The sequence below is a fragment of the Lissotriton vulgaris genome, chromosome 4_1, assembly GCF_964263255.1.
Source record: "Lissotriton vulgaris chromosome 4_1, aLisVul1.2, whole genome shotgun sequence".
In the NCBI taxonomy this organism is placed as follows: domain Eukaryota; kingdom Metazoa; phylum Chordata; class Amphibia; order Caudata; family Salamandridae; genus Lissotriton; species Lissotriton vulgaris.
Genome location: NC_141691.1, coordinates 602,666,741 through 602,681,519, shown reverse-complemented (window position 1 = coordinate 602,681,519; position 14,779 = coordinate 602,666,741). Strand labels below are relative to the sequence as shown.

Below are 14,779 nucleotides of genomic sequence, written 5' to 3'. Positions count from 1 at the left end.
GCTTCAGACAGAACGAAAAACATGGTAGCATAGACTCCAGAGATCGATGTGTACGCACATAATAACATTACATAAATGCATTGCTATGTGGCAGAAAAACAAAGTCAATTGGGAAGAATAAAATGTAAAGTGGAATTCCTGACTGAAAAACGTTTTGAAAGTTCAACTACAGGTCATGAGGAGTTCGTATCCATTTGTGCTCTGCAAAATACACACGTATGTGGGAGTTTGGCAAAGTGGTAAGCTGCTCGTATGGTCACTATAGATATTACTCCGAGGTAAACATGTAAAAAGCATTCGCAGTTCAGTCATGCTGGTTGTATTACCTACCGGTGTGCTCGCGATCTCCGGTTTCTTGGCGCGCGCCTCGGCCTCCCGCCTCACACTGCTGCTATTGATGCCGGCAGATGCTGCACTTGCCGAGGACACTTTTGACAAACAAGCAGTGCCAGACGGTGCTGGTGCGTGGTTGGGATTTACATATGTATGAGTTAGATCATCTTCCCAGGAGTTGATGGTGGCCGCAAGGTTCGCCAAACGACCCCTTCTTCCCACTGGGGTACTCGATGGAACCGGCGCGGCCTCCGCCTGCTTTGGAGGGGAAGGAGCCACTTCTTTGGGTTGCACGGGTGACACCTGACCGCTTTCAGGTGAACTGCCTAGATTTTTTAAAACACAAAGTTACAGTTTAGAAGAGAAAAAGTACAGTTGGTTAATATCGGTTAAACAGGTCTTAACACAATAGCAGGACACATTATTAGATGAACAAACCAAGTAAGAAATGAGTGTAATGCACCAGGACTAGGTTTAAACATGCGTGGCACCGCAGAATGGCTGCAGGTGCTCTTACTCAGACCTGCCGCCCTCGGCTCTGGGTACCAACACCACACCTAGCACATCGTGTGTCCATTGTTACTTTTAAGTAACAGTCACACAAATATACACGGCAAAAAACAATTTTGTGACACGCATTTTGTTCTGCGCATCTTGTCTACCAACAATAGTTCACAGTGACACACGGGGAGGGGATGTCCCTAACTCACCATTGCCGTCCCAATAGCGCCGCTGTTTGGCCAATTTCTGCATGCGTAGTTTCACTGAGGAAGCGCTCGGGGTGTCACAGTCCAAACTCTGCTCTTCAGTCCGGGGTGGAGGATGCGACTGAGCGGTGGGAGTCTTGCTGAAGGCTATGGCCTGTGGCTTTGATATCACCTCTGCTGGCACACGGGTGGCCGAAGGAGGACTGGATGGCAGGCGGTTTTCAGAGCTAGAAACGGGTGCCTCCTTGTTACCCGAACATCGCCTTTTTGATGGGGATGGCTTGGTAGAGGTTTTTACTGCAAAGAACAGTACGACAGAATTAGCAGACACAAATGTAAAGCGTTTTAACTGTCAGACACCCTTCAGGCATTAACTTGATGGCCAAAGAAAGCATTGCCTATCTAGTAAGAAATATTAACTTGGTGTAAAAAGTCATCTACATCTTTTGTGAAATCGTATTACATCAAAAATGATAGCTTGTGTTAACTGTAATCATGAGTTCTTTGCTCGGCACCGCATTTTGGTGGCCTCCATATTGTTTGCTTCACCTTCTTCCAGACAAACAACTCACCTAGTTACATTAAACCAGCTTTTAGAATCCATTGGGATAAATCTTCAGTTCCCAAGTATCGGTTATTATTTGTGTCTATTATAGTACACAGTCTTATTCCACACTTCTATAATTAACGAAAGTATTAGACTGGTTACTGTAGGCAGACAGTGCATGATGGACTTGCATGGGAGAACCCATCATGGCTTCCATGCGAGCGAAGTAATCTGAAGTGGAAAGCTTTGTAAGGGGCTGCCCTAGGACCCGCTCACCTGGTAAACCACCCTGAGTGCATTTCTTCCCGTTTAGGCTGTCATGGGGGTACAGTAGTCCAGTGGGTAGAAGTCGTTAGGCCTGACTTCTACCGGAACACGCCCAATTCTACTGATCTTCATCTGCCAGGGATGTGGCCTGCTGCCTGGACGCAGCAGGTCAGGAAGGACTCCCGTTATTCATGGCATTAACAAGATCTGATCAAGCAGTGGCCCTGTATCTACGTGTGGAGGAGCCCTCAGATATCGAAAACTGCAAGGGGGCTTATTGATCATCCCTGATTAGAAGTACTGGTCACTTAACCAGTTAAGTTTTCAAGGATTTCTCCTCTAGTCAAGGAAGAACTACACACAAATGTAACCAAGAAAGTTGTGTTCCAGGGGCGATTGGCTGGCCTTTTCTAAGGGAAAAATAAGTTTGAACACTGAACACCAAGAGCTGCTGTGCTGCTCTGTACAAAGAAGCTCCCCCTCCTCCCGCATGGTGCAGACCATGCTATTCTCACCTTTTCAGGAAAAAGTGCACGATTGCCAGTGGACCATAGTCCAGCTGAACCAAGGGAACTGGCGTCATCTTTGGTCTGCTGCAAAAGAAGAGCATGCTGTCCCAAGTCCAACTACTTGAGTACATAGTCACCCAATACCTTAGCATAACTCTAGGGCCTAGGGACACTGTAGGTACCTGCAGCATGGTTGGCAAATTTGCTTTGTTAATGACCCTACAGGCTACGGAGTAACCTATGTGCATCCTTTAATTTCTTATCAGAGGTTGAGGACCCACCTCAGCTCCTGGGGTTATTCGAGATATAGATAGAGAGGTTACTAGGGGATATAGCTGGAGACAACGGCACTGGCCCAGAAATCTACGTACAAATATATGGTGTGGCTGCATATATGGACATCTGAATGAACTCCATCTTCACCGTTGCTGGTTCCAGTCCGGTGGGCACCAGGATAATGCTAAAACATAATCCAACTGTAACTAGCAATTTAGGAGTTAATACTGTGCAGTATTGTGGGTCTAGTGCACAGGTGCTGAAACTAATTGGTAGTTCCACTTGCGTACTACCAAGAACAGTGCCTAGGCACCAGGGGTTGCCAAGTCCACCCCCTTTTACTGTTGACCTTACTAGACTTTGGGAGGGCCCTTCTTGCTATTTTTGGAGGGGTTGAGCACTAATTTGGGCCTATGCCACTTTCTCGAGGGTACATAAAAAAAGCCCAAAAGCAATCCAGCTTTGAAGAGTAGTCCAAAACACAGTAGAGTAAGCAAAGAGATACCCTTCCAATTGAAGTGTAGCCAATTTAATTAGTGGTGGCACAGATCTGTATGCAGTAGATGGCTGAGATTGTGCGCAATGCTTTTTACCACTGGTACAATGTCCACGAGCAGGTGGTGAATGGTCTACACTGAAGTAGACAGTCAATGATCTCAGCACCTAATTGCATGCTTGGAAAATGAACTTGGTTCAGTTCTCGCAAAACAGGAAATGTAGTCACACATTCTTCAAGTGTCGAATGCCACCAAATCGTGCCTCTCGCCGAAAGTGTGATTATAGAGGGTTGCCCTCCAATTTCAACGATTACGATGAAACTGAAGTATCCGTGTGTGTTTACATAGAAGGTGACAAGTAAGGTCATTATATCTTTTAATTCCTTCAAACAGAAAACTATTTTATTCTTTGAGGGGAGTGAAAAATAGCAGGATCGCTTGTCCAGAGGAAGGCCAAAACGACCCTAGGTGGGCGGAAAAGAGTGGCCGAAAAATGCCGACAAAATAGGTAGTAAGGAGAGACGAAAAGGCCCAAATTACCCCCAAGGTCATCTCCATATTTGAATCTTATCCGGGAAGCCCATGATTAAAGACTGTTAAGGGAATTCCTGGGGTAGTTTTAAGTCTCTACTTTGATTGTGTAGTGTATGGCGGATCCCACATATTTGTGTGTTGTCCTCCCCCTCCCTTTATTCCATTTCAGGCGTTGATCTGCACAGAGATGCTGTAGAAGCCCTATGATGCAGCATAAAACTATTAGTGGGTGTGGGCATTTTTACAATACCTTGCGTTTTCCCAAAGTGGTGTGTATGAACACCTAGTTTCCTCTTTTACCTCCTTGTGTGGATACTAGTTTATTAAACCTTTCCTTCCACTCTAGTCTTCCTTAGACCATTTAAGGACAACGACCCACTGACTGACACCTCTTACTTTTAAGCAAGCGGCCTTACCGTAAATGTTAATCTCTGTAACCCTCAGCATCTTCACACCATTTCCTTCATTACCATGTCATATTCCACAGGGATTCAAGAAACAATGTCTTCCAGATTTAAAAAAAAATCCTTCAGCTTCCTTACATGTTTCCCACCTAAATTCCTCTCCATTATCTACATTTCTTCGGACTTTCTTATCCATTATTTTGCATAACATTCCATGACATCCATTCCACTATCGTCATCAGAAGCCTTTCACCACTCCCTCATCTTCAACATACTACCAAACAATTAGATTTCACAGACAATTCAATACATTCCCTAGAACTCTATGAATTTAATGTAGCTAATAAACACACTTTCACATGTATTAGGCTCTTTAATATGTCAATCATTTCCTCATCCAGTCAGAACTTGATATTTGCACAATTCTGTATGAGTCACTACCTTTGTTGAAGACATTTTATAAACTATTCCTAACAACTCATGAGTATCATTGTACAGTTTTGCTGGACGCTCCCATTGTCTGTACTGCACTGGCACCTTGTCATTCCAGACTGATATTACATTTTTGAATAAAAATTATGCCTTTGCATTCCACTACCCATTTGCTTCCCCTTCTGTTACAGAGTGTGTGTATATGTATGTATCTGTATGTGTATGTATGTATATAATATATATATCTTGAACCAACAGCCTAATCATCCGTAAGTGACAGCACCAGCAATGTGTTATGTACGAAAAGCACACTCAGTTGTTTTGACCTCTAAGCTTGTACAGACCAATGAAACCTACAATGGGCTATTGCACTATATAAAAGTAAATATCCGCAATCACTTCATGTTGACATTCCCCTTACTGACCTACTAGCCCCTTCCTCCTACGATTGCATACTGTCCAGCTTTTATTGGTTTGACAAAGATTCCTAGGCATCCACCTGGAAATCTAGGAAACATACAGATTTCTCTTTATACACCCTCTGCTCCATGTTTACTCAAGCGGATTGCTGAAATGGTTGGCAATACACATGAATACGTAGTACAAACGTGTATGTGCAAAAGTGACCTTAAAAACATTTGTGAAAATCCAGAACTCCATTTTCTCAACACAAATCGGAAAATAACTGGAGGTGTTATGGGAATATTTCTATCACATTTAAACACGTACACCAACCTTTTTAGAACTAAATAGACAAGTAGCAACGGAGTAAAAAAACAAAGGTAATGGTTATGAATATTCAACAATTTTCAATATAAGACCAACACATTTGCAATGGCCGCCACCCCAATTCAGATACCTCAATAGCCATTGTAACCTCTACCCATAAACTTAGGATTGTGGAAAATGCTGTAACTGTGTGGATGTTCAACTGTTGCAAGTTACAGTGGCAGGCTTTAATGTCTGCATTAGGATCAGACACTTAGGATTACAGATAGCAATTTTCATGCACCTAGCAAGGTCTGTTGCTCTTCGGGTCTACTGCAGCTTCATTTTTATACACATTTTCCCTTATGGCCACATATGGAACTATATCGTAAGACAGACTGACTGCTACAATCCAGTTGAGCTTTTCCTCCTCTGCCTGCAAAATAACAGAAGTTCCTACAAATGGATAAGGAAACAGCATTAAGGAAGGAAAAAGTTGATCAGAAAAGGTCAAAACGCACAAATCTAACACTTACCTTCCTCAGCTGGTGCAGGGGGGAGCTGGTTTGTTTCTGTCAGAGGTTCTCTTGTTCTTTTGCTTTGCAGGGCTGTCCGTGCAGCAGAGCTCGGTCTATCAGACATTTTCTTCTGCAAATTCTCCCTCCTGGCCCTTGTTCGTTCAAGCAGTTTCTATAGAGGATTTTGAAAACATGACAAAACTAGCTCAACTTCTTTCAGGTATATATTTTTGTAAAAATAAAAGTAGGATATATTTGAAGGTCCACTGTATGTATGTTTTTTAAAAAGAAAACAATCTATCTTGGCACCCCACATGGTTAGTTGTTGTATGGCACATTATAAATAAAAGTATGAATTTGAATGAATGAATGGATGAGGGATGAGGGATTTATAGAGAGCATGGTTACTCCAAAGGAGTGTCCCCGCGCAAAGCATCATCAAGGTCAGAAAAGTCCGAAATAAGTAGACTCTGAGCTCCTTCTAGCTCTATTTAAAGAACCAGGTCTTCAGATTTTTCCAGAACCTTGCCTCAGCCTATTCCAGCCTTGTATTAAGTGGCATTGCGTTCTATAGCTTAGCGGAACAGAGACCAAAGGAGCAACCTCCCAGTCGTGCTCGACCCACTTTGGGAATCACTGCCAGAGCTGCTTTCACAGGACTAAGTGCTCTATAGATGGTGTGAGCACTGATCAAGGGGAAGAGATAATTAGGCCCGCTCCGACCCAGTAAACCAACATTAGCAGTTTAAAGGAAGACTACTAGGTGAAACCTTTCTTTTTTACTTGTATATAAAAGAGCAAACCATACACCACTAGGATCAAGGATAAACAACTTAATATCAAAATAATAGTTCACATGGAACTTACAAAAACAGTTCAGCAATAGCGCAGCAAGGCGTCGAAAATTAGTTACCTCAATGAGGCGGAGGTCCAAGTTAACAGTATTATTTACTGCCATAAAATGAGGAGTGAAAAAGGTAGAATTTACCCACCTTGTTCACTCCTGATTGAAGTAACTTTTTTTGGCGCTACGAGCATCTAGAACCATAGCACGTTTCCATTATAGAACTAAGTCTAGTTATTACAATCCTACATAGGTTTCCCACACATCACATTATCCTGAAGAGATCCCAAGACTTCAAAGGGACAAAATACTGTTTACAACTAGAAACACAAACTTACCAACAATAAATAATTATTCCTGATTCCAACGTATTGAAGATCAAGACTTGTACAATTGGTAATGGTTTGTGTTTGTAAACACACAGTAAGACTGTCTCTCACTTCTCTCCATTACATGTATAATGTGGTTGCTTTCCTTCATTGGGGATACTGTGAACTTTCTCTGCTGGTTAACCAACCAGGCACCTATTAATGTTATTGAGATTCGGAACCATTTTCTATCGAAATATTAGGTCTTCAAATCTCGAACACCATAGTGCTTGAATAAGCATTCATTGCAAGCAGTAACTTTACTACGCGATTGCTATACTACTTAAGAAAGTTCCAAGTGAGCCACTGTATTGTGATAGAAACGTCTTTTTAGAATTTCTGTAAAAAGGATTACCTCTTGAACCATATATTGAATATAAAGAAGCAAGTTGGATGGTGGAACCTTTCTTAACAGAGCACCTGACCACAATAGCCAAATTAATATTTCCCCTCTAAATACCACCGAGGGAGTAGTGTGCACACTGACAACCACCCACCATCACAATGGCAGTTCTATATAGAACTTTGAGATACAAAGCGTAATTTTAAGCAAAGGTGCACCACAACAAGGACATGTGTAAACTAAGGTCTTCTAGTTTGCACACAAGATATATTCAAAAGAAATTTTTCATACGAAACAGGACAATTTTTTTCTCAAAAAAGATTTTTCTTTATTCATTCCAAATGTTAAAGGACACAGCCGACGCGTTTCGTGCCTGCGGGGACTTCTTCAAGGCAAAATGAGTAGTAGAAGCTCCTTAAGCGCGACGATGTATTGTTGGAGAAGCAAAGTTGCAACACAATGGCCAGGCCGTGTGTGGTCACAGGATCACTGGTTCAAAAACATCAAGTGTATCGTTTGGTTCAATGAATAACAAGTTATTCTGTTACAGTTCGATAGGGGACCCAAGGTTCCTGGGACTAGCATTCATATGTGGTTTGAAAGATGCGGATGCGTGTTTTATAACGAAGCATCGAAACGAGTCAATTCTTTTAAGGATTACGGCGAGTCAAGGGTAGTGAAACGGATGTGTGTTTAATGATGAAGCATCCAAAGGGATCAATTCTTTCAAGGATTACGGCGAGTCAAGGGTAGTGCTTAGCCCTTTATTCAGTGGCTTCAAACGACATATCCCCTTTCTTGTTGTATACGAACTGGTTTAGACGGGAAGGGGACTACATACGGCTACGGACGGTTTTGGAACAGCTCTGGTTTGACGAATCTGCAGCTGGATTCGAACGAGTACGGACTACTGCACAACATAACATAAATTAAGACAAAACAAGAATATATCCTGGAGGAGGAGGACGAGTCCCCACACGCCGGAACACGGAGCAGCTACATCTTGCTGTCCGCGAGTAACCCCTCGTTTCTCGATCTTACCTTTTAACTGAACAACGCAAGGCGCCCTCCCAAGTCGACCTTTTCGAAGTGTGTTTAATTTAAGCGCTGCTTCATTTTAAACTAAGAACCCATTTTTTATCAGTCCGTGATTGACGAACAAGAGCGCCATTAAAAGCCATTTTGCCTCAAGTATTAACTCTATCAGCCTATGTAGCGTTTTGCTGCAGTGTATTCTCTGTACCCATTGATATGGGACATTCTCATCTAGAACATTCTCATCTATAACTTTCAAATATCGCATGTGGAAATATAAGGCATCCATCCACCACAAAATATTGAGTAAATGAAGAATCCCCTTCGATGTTTTTTGCTGCATGGATAGAGTCTTACTGTTGAAGTAAATTGTGTCTCCTGAAGAAGGCGGTCCCCTGCCGAAACGCGCGTCGAGTTTTTATGCTTGTTTCATTTTTGTGATTAATTGTATATTTCTGTTAATATATTGTTTTACTTTGTATATTATGCAATTTATGTGAACCTTTCATGATTTCTGTATGTAATGTTGTTATAGATATTTTTACCTATTCATCATATTATGTGACCGTTGGTCAGTTTCAATATGGTTTTTAATACATAAAAAATAAAAATATACTTTTTATATACCTTTGCCATTCACTTCCATTGTTCCTTCTTGATAGCTGGCCCAACTTATATGTACACTGACATACCTAGACGTCCTAGGAACTTTTTCGCATCTGTTGCTACCCTGCCCTAGGAGTCTATAGATTTTCACTACCCAGGGGGTCCTTGTTATTCTCAGAACTGGCCAGAAGACCACATTGCACTATACGTGGATCATGTACTACTCTTCTTGTGCCGGTCACACATTACTGGACCCTACCTCCTCCAGATGCTCCAACTCTACAGCGACGCATTAGGGCTGTTGGTTAACTGTGCAAAGTCCCTCCTCATCCCTGTTCGGGTCGGCCAGGCGGTCGTTGACTGATAAAACTGCATCCCCATATGTGGATTAAGCATCCCCTACTGGGAAATAATTATCATCCTGGGGCCTGTGCTCCCCTGGAGCTTGAACCTAACACCGTTGCTAACCAGACCCCTTAGGACTTCGCCAAATGGGCCACCCTCCCCCCTTAATGTCTTAACCCCTCCCCTGCTGATGACGGAACCGCTCCGTCAGCTGCGGTGGCGCTGTGCTGATGACGGAGCGGTTCCGTCATGGCCCGCCTGACGCTCCTGCGCGGCGCGAATTTCCGCGCCTGCGTTGAGCGTTCTATTGAGCGGGCGGGGCCATGACGGAACCGCTCCGTCGTAAGCACAGCATAACAGACGCTGGTGACAGAGCGGTTCCGTCACCAGCATGCGCCCGCCGCTTTTCCGCCCCGCCCCCTTAGCACTGCGGCGGCAGTGAAGGGGTTAAGGAGAGTGGCACTTTTTTAAATGATTGTCCTACCACGGCTAATCTACATCCCGCAAAATGGTCCCTTTTTGATTCCCCATTCCTGGTTTAATGGCATAGCCAGGGTGAGAAGTTCCTTTATGTGCGCGAATAAGACTCATTGAATAGCCCTTCTAAACTGTGTCCAATCGCCCTACGATGGCAGCCTATCGCCCTACGATGGCGGCCTAGGGATGATAGACATGTGTTAATACCACTGGGCTGAGCAGATTTTTACTAGAAAGGACTTGTTGATTGGTGACTGACAAACCAGCATTTCACCTGAAAATCTCACTCCTAAGCCAGTAGCGCATCCTGCAATTCCTGTATGGTGGAATCTTGTTTCCTGCCCGAGACTATGAGGCCACTCTTGTGCTCGCGAAGGGCCCTCCACCCGATCAGGTGGGACCACCGGCTGACGGAGTGACAAGGTTGTTTGGATTTCACAGGTCTCTACCTTGAAGGGATTTGACAGCTGAGATCTCAAAATGTAAACCATATGCATTCACTAAAACTGCTAGGTTTAAATATGTAATGGTGTCTCTACGATATTCTGTCTGTTTCATTTGTACCAAGCTTGTATGCAGACAAGTTTCCTTTGCCTGAACCCTTTACTTAATGTTTGTCTGTTCATGTTAGTAGGACGCAGGCTGAGTCACACTTTGATTGTTTCCCCTACTTTACGTTATACTTTTATTGCATATTAAATACCTGTCCGGCCGGACAGAAATATAGCACTGATCGAGTCTATCTTAATTTGTACTGTACTAGAATACAGTCTAGGGACCATGGTCTTTAGAAGTAGCTGAGATCTCATAGGCATCTCCCACCTCAGATGTCTGGAGGGATTTCCATATGTCTTCAGCATCTCCAGGAGTTTAGCCTACATAAAAATCAATTTTACAGATACCTGCGGTTTTGCCATGCATTGGCAGAATAAAATCTGCTCCTGCAAGACTTGCCAAATTATAGCCCCTGTAAGGCCCAAATCCTATCAGCACCATTGAGCCAAGAGTATTTCACGAATTTAGCACTCCCTGTTCTTGAATTCCACAGAACAGTTTGGAGCCCTTCAAGACAAATTGCAGCACTGGGTCGGCAGCCTTGACTACAGCAATGGGAGGGAAGCCAGGATGGTCCCAAAGAAACTGGTCATCCCGCTCTTTTATGCCTTATTCAATTACAAATTCCTCCATGCTTCATACTATACATCGCAACGGCTCTGGAGAATGAGCGCCAACAGTTTCAGAATGGTGCTCCACGATGAACTGATATGCCCAGATGGAGGAACCCATCTTAATACCCTTAAATGCGCTCATAAACATGAGAAGATCTGGTGGAGGTGATGGGCGTATTACAGCCTTGAAAGGTGAAGGATATGTGGGCCTGGGTCCCAGTTATCGTCTGGTGTCACAACTGATATTATGAAGGTACTGTGCATTGTTGCTTAGCTTTGTTGTAGAATCAATTTAAAAAAACTTTGTTTTAAAGAATACAAACAAGAATTGTGGTTTGCAGTCCCTTGCAGCCCACCATCCCTGGATTTGAAGCTAGTCGCAAGGGATTGCAAATAGTGACCTATTTAATCAGCATTTAATAGGCAGGTCACTGAGTCTCTCCTGCAACGAGAGCTTTTGCAATGCTAATTATTAGTACATAGGTCACGTCGCAAATTCAGATGAATCACAAAAGCTGGTGCAAAAATGTTTGCAATCGGTTTCTTAGTACATCTGGCCCTAGATGTTGAAGACCACTAATGCATTAGTAGAAATCCATGGCTTTATCAGAAACAAAAGTAGCTGTACTTAGTTTCGACCACATTTTGCATGTTGGTCTTAAAGGGTTTGTGCGCCAATTCCCTGATAGTACCTCTGTCGTATACCACCCCTAATGTAGCGGATTCAGAAGGAGGACAAATTCTTGAACTACAAGATCTGTGAAGTATACCACAAGCAGTATCCCTGCCCTAGACCTGTGATCTAGGCTGTCACTTGACATGGGCACAGTGTAGGATGTGCTGTTGTCTGGTTGTGGAGGCATTGATTAAAACCAGACGCAAGCAGAAGGAAGAATTTCACTATGGAATGTAGATCACTCAGGTTAAGTTGTTTAAATCTGATCCTACTTGGAGTAGTAATTGGAATATTAATGTAATGCTCCTTATTGAATTGTGTGTTGAGGTTGCTCGCAAAAAGGTCAGCAGGAAAGAGTTCCTTCAGACACATTTAACTCTTCAAATGTGGGGGACACGAACAGTTTGCCCACTACACTAAAGGGGCAAATACTTTTGGTGCAAGTGCCAGAATTATAAACGTTTGTCTTTTTTAAAAATAAAATAGTTGTGACGCGACTTCACTTTAGGTCCCGACATGAAGATCATTTTTTTAATCCGTTTGATGCACAACGTGTGGGCTTTGCACTGATTAAAAGTGAAACCAGTCAGAACAGCAGCATTTGTGATTAATACACATTTAATATCCTACACATTGTAGGTGGAGGTCCTAGTGCAATGTTTAAGATCAAATAACAAGTATCATAGCCTACATTGTACCATACAGCACATGAACTACTGACGGTCATAGAGGACCACATAGTGAGAGCAGATTATTGCCCAGCGCTTGCAAAAGCAGTGGCCTCCCAAAATCGTTTCTGTAATCCAAAAACTAAAATGATTCCATAATATATTATAAATATAACCATCAATGTATACTCTATTAAATTCGGTTCTTTTCAAAGAAACACTTGCATAAACGAGAAATGTTTGTATGGGTAAAAAAAAATATGATAACCACACAGAAGACCTTTCTGACAAATGTCAAATGTGCATTTACACGATTTACTCTATGTATACCACTCATTAGAACTCTCATTTGAAGGTGCATTCAGGAAATGAAGCATTGCCTCATTTGGCTAAGTTTGCTCGTGGTCCAGTCCTTTATGTATGACTCTTGGGCTACCTGTGCCTTTCTCACATGTTTACAGGACATAATAGAAAACCCAAATCAAGTAAAAAAATTGATTCCCTCTGAAATCCTCTTAATATTAACTCTTGTTTAGCATGGACGCTGTAAATCTTCTGCTGCTTGAAAAGTGTCACATATTTTTCGGTACCCCTTATACAGGGCCGCCGGTTTGGGATTCTTCCCCATATCTACCATTAGTAGCTTTGCTGCGATAATCAAGTACCCCAATAGGCTTTGGTTGGTGCATGTCATGTGTGCCAGAGAATGATTTCCAAGTAAAACCAATATTTAGCCACAATCAATCAGTATCTGAGACTGTATAAGGCTTTTAGCGAGCATACATGAAATCATCTGCAGCAGCTTTCTCTCCACTGGGCCTACAAACCATTTGTTATGGCTGGTGAAAACCCCCCCACGTGTATATGTGTGAGGGAAGAAGGTTAAGTCAACAGTTCATTCTATTCTCTATATGCAATCATTAATGTCCAGTAACTTATCAGGATGACCAAAAACATGGCAGACAAGCAGTGCTGAATCCAGAACGAAGCCTCCAGGGCCCAGCCCATAGTACCTGATCCTTGTGCATCTAACTTTTATCGGATTCTTCACCCGACCATTGCACTTTAATTTTTAGTTCAGAAGCTTTTAAGCATTCAAAATAAAAGCACTTTCCCTCCTTCTTGCTTAGGGCATTAAACTACTTTGCGGGTAGAGCTGCTCTCTAACCCCTTAATTTATAGGAGCATAGTCACTGAAAACACACAGGTAGATCATGTTTATGTATTTTAATCCTTTTGACTGATAAAGAAATACATAGCCCAGACTACGTATGATCACCAACTCAAAATGGTTGGGTTCACTTAGAAAGGACAATCTTTGAAATAAAGCAAGGATACCTACATAAGCAATGTATGTTGGTGTCTATGTGTACAGTGCAACAGCCGTTGGCATGGATACTGAAGTGGGTGGGGGGTATATATTTGAATGAGATGGCTGGGACTTTTAGCACCAAGACTGATAATTAGAGGTCTAAGAAGCATGGTTTAGAAATCTTTACCCAGCTGGGGCTCAGAACAGATGCCAGCCTCCCACCATTCTACCACCCTCGGGTTACATAACTGAATTGAACATTTCAAGGGGGTTGAACCTGCACTATTAAAACCACTTATTACTGCAAATGAGGCTTACGCGATTTAAGTGCCTACTTTTTCAGCAGTTTTAACGCAGGGAGCATAACATTACTTATTGAGGCATTACTCACATGTGGTAAAAGCAATGCTCTCAAATCAAATAACTAGCAGTCTGATGGACTAGTGAGAAATACATGTCTATAGACAACGTGCTTTTCTCACAGGTCCATCTTGCTGTTCGAGATAGAGTCCTTGCTGATAACTAAAGATTGTTGAGACTGTCCTTGTGCGAGCCTCAGTTTTTGTATTTGAATTTATAGGGTGCGCAGCTACCCACAGGGGGTCTCCCGGCGCCAAAGAAGTAGTGATTGCACTTCTCAGTTGTTATTGAGAAAAGAGCCAGGTTTTAAGGTCTCTGCGGAATTTCAACAAAGATGGTTCGCGTTTCAGTGTAGCCGGAAGAGAATTCCATAACCTGGGGGCAGCACAGGAGAAAGAGCGTCCGCCCATTCTCGTCAATTTAAAGAATGGAATCAGAAAATTGCCACGAGCTGATGATCTAAGATGACGGGGTGGAGAATATTGTTGGACAAGAGCTTGGAGGTAGACTGGAGCTGACCCTAGCTTGATTTTGTGCATAAAGCAAAGGGCCTTGAATTTGACACAGTTGGCAATGCGGAGCCAGTGAAGGTCTCTAAGAATAGGGGAGATTTTGGGGGGGGGGGGGGGGGGGAATCTCCATGGGACCTTACAGAGGAGGCGAGCAGCTGAATTCTGAACGAGCTGAAGTCTCCTCTGAAGCTCCAGGGTGGCCCCGAGGTAGAGTACATTGCCGTAGTCCAGGCGGGAGGTGATTAAAGCCTGGACCACTGAGCGTCTGGTCCCCACTGGGAGCATCCATAATATTTTTCGAAGCCAACGCAAGATGGAAAAACACGTGGCTG

The 14,779-nt window shown here is 43.0% G+C and overlaps 1 protein-coding gene across 2 annotated transcripts in view; it reads right to left on the bottom strand.

Moving 5' to 3' along the window:
• Positions 1-14,779, bottom strand: part of ANLN (anillin, actin binding protein) — a 256,636-nt gene that overhangs the window by 229,848 nt on the left and 12,009 nt on the right. For both annotated transcript variants that reach the window (XM_086964829.1, XM_086964830.1), the window contains exons 2-4: positions 5,751-5,904; positions 1,044-1,337; positions 331-659 (exon numbers count right to left, since the gene is read on the bottom strand). In XM_086964829.1, the coding sequence (XP_086820955.1) occupies positions 331-659; positions 1,044-1,337; positions 5,751-5,904 (777 nt within the window). The remainder of the gene's footprint in view (positions 1-330; positions 660-1,043; positions 1,338-5,750; positions 5,905-14,779) is intronic.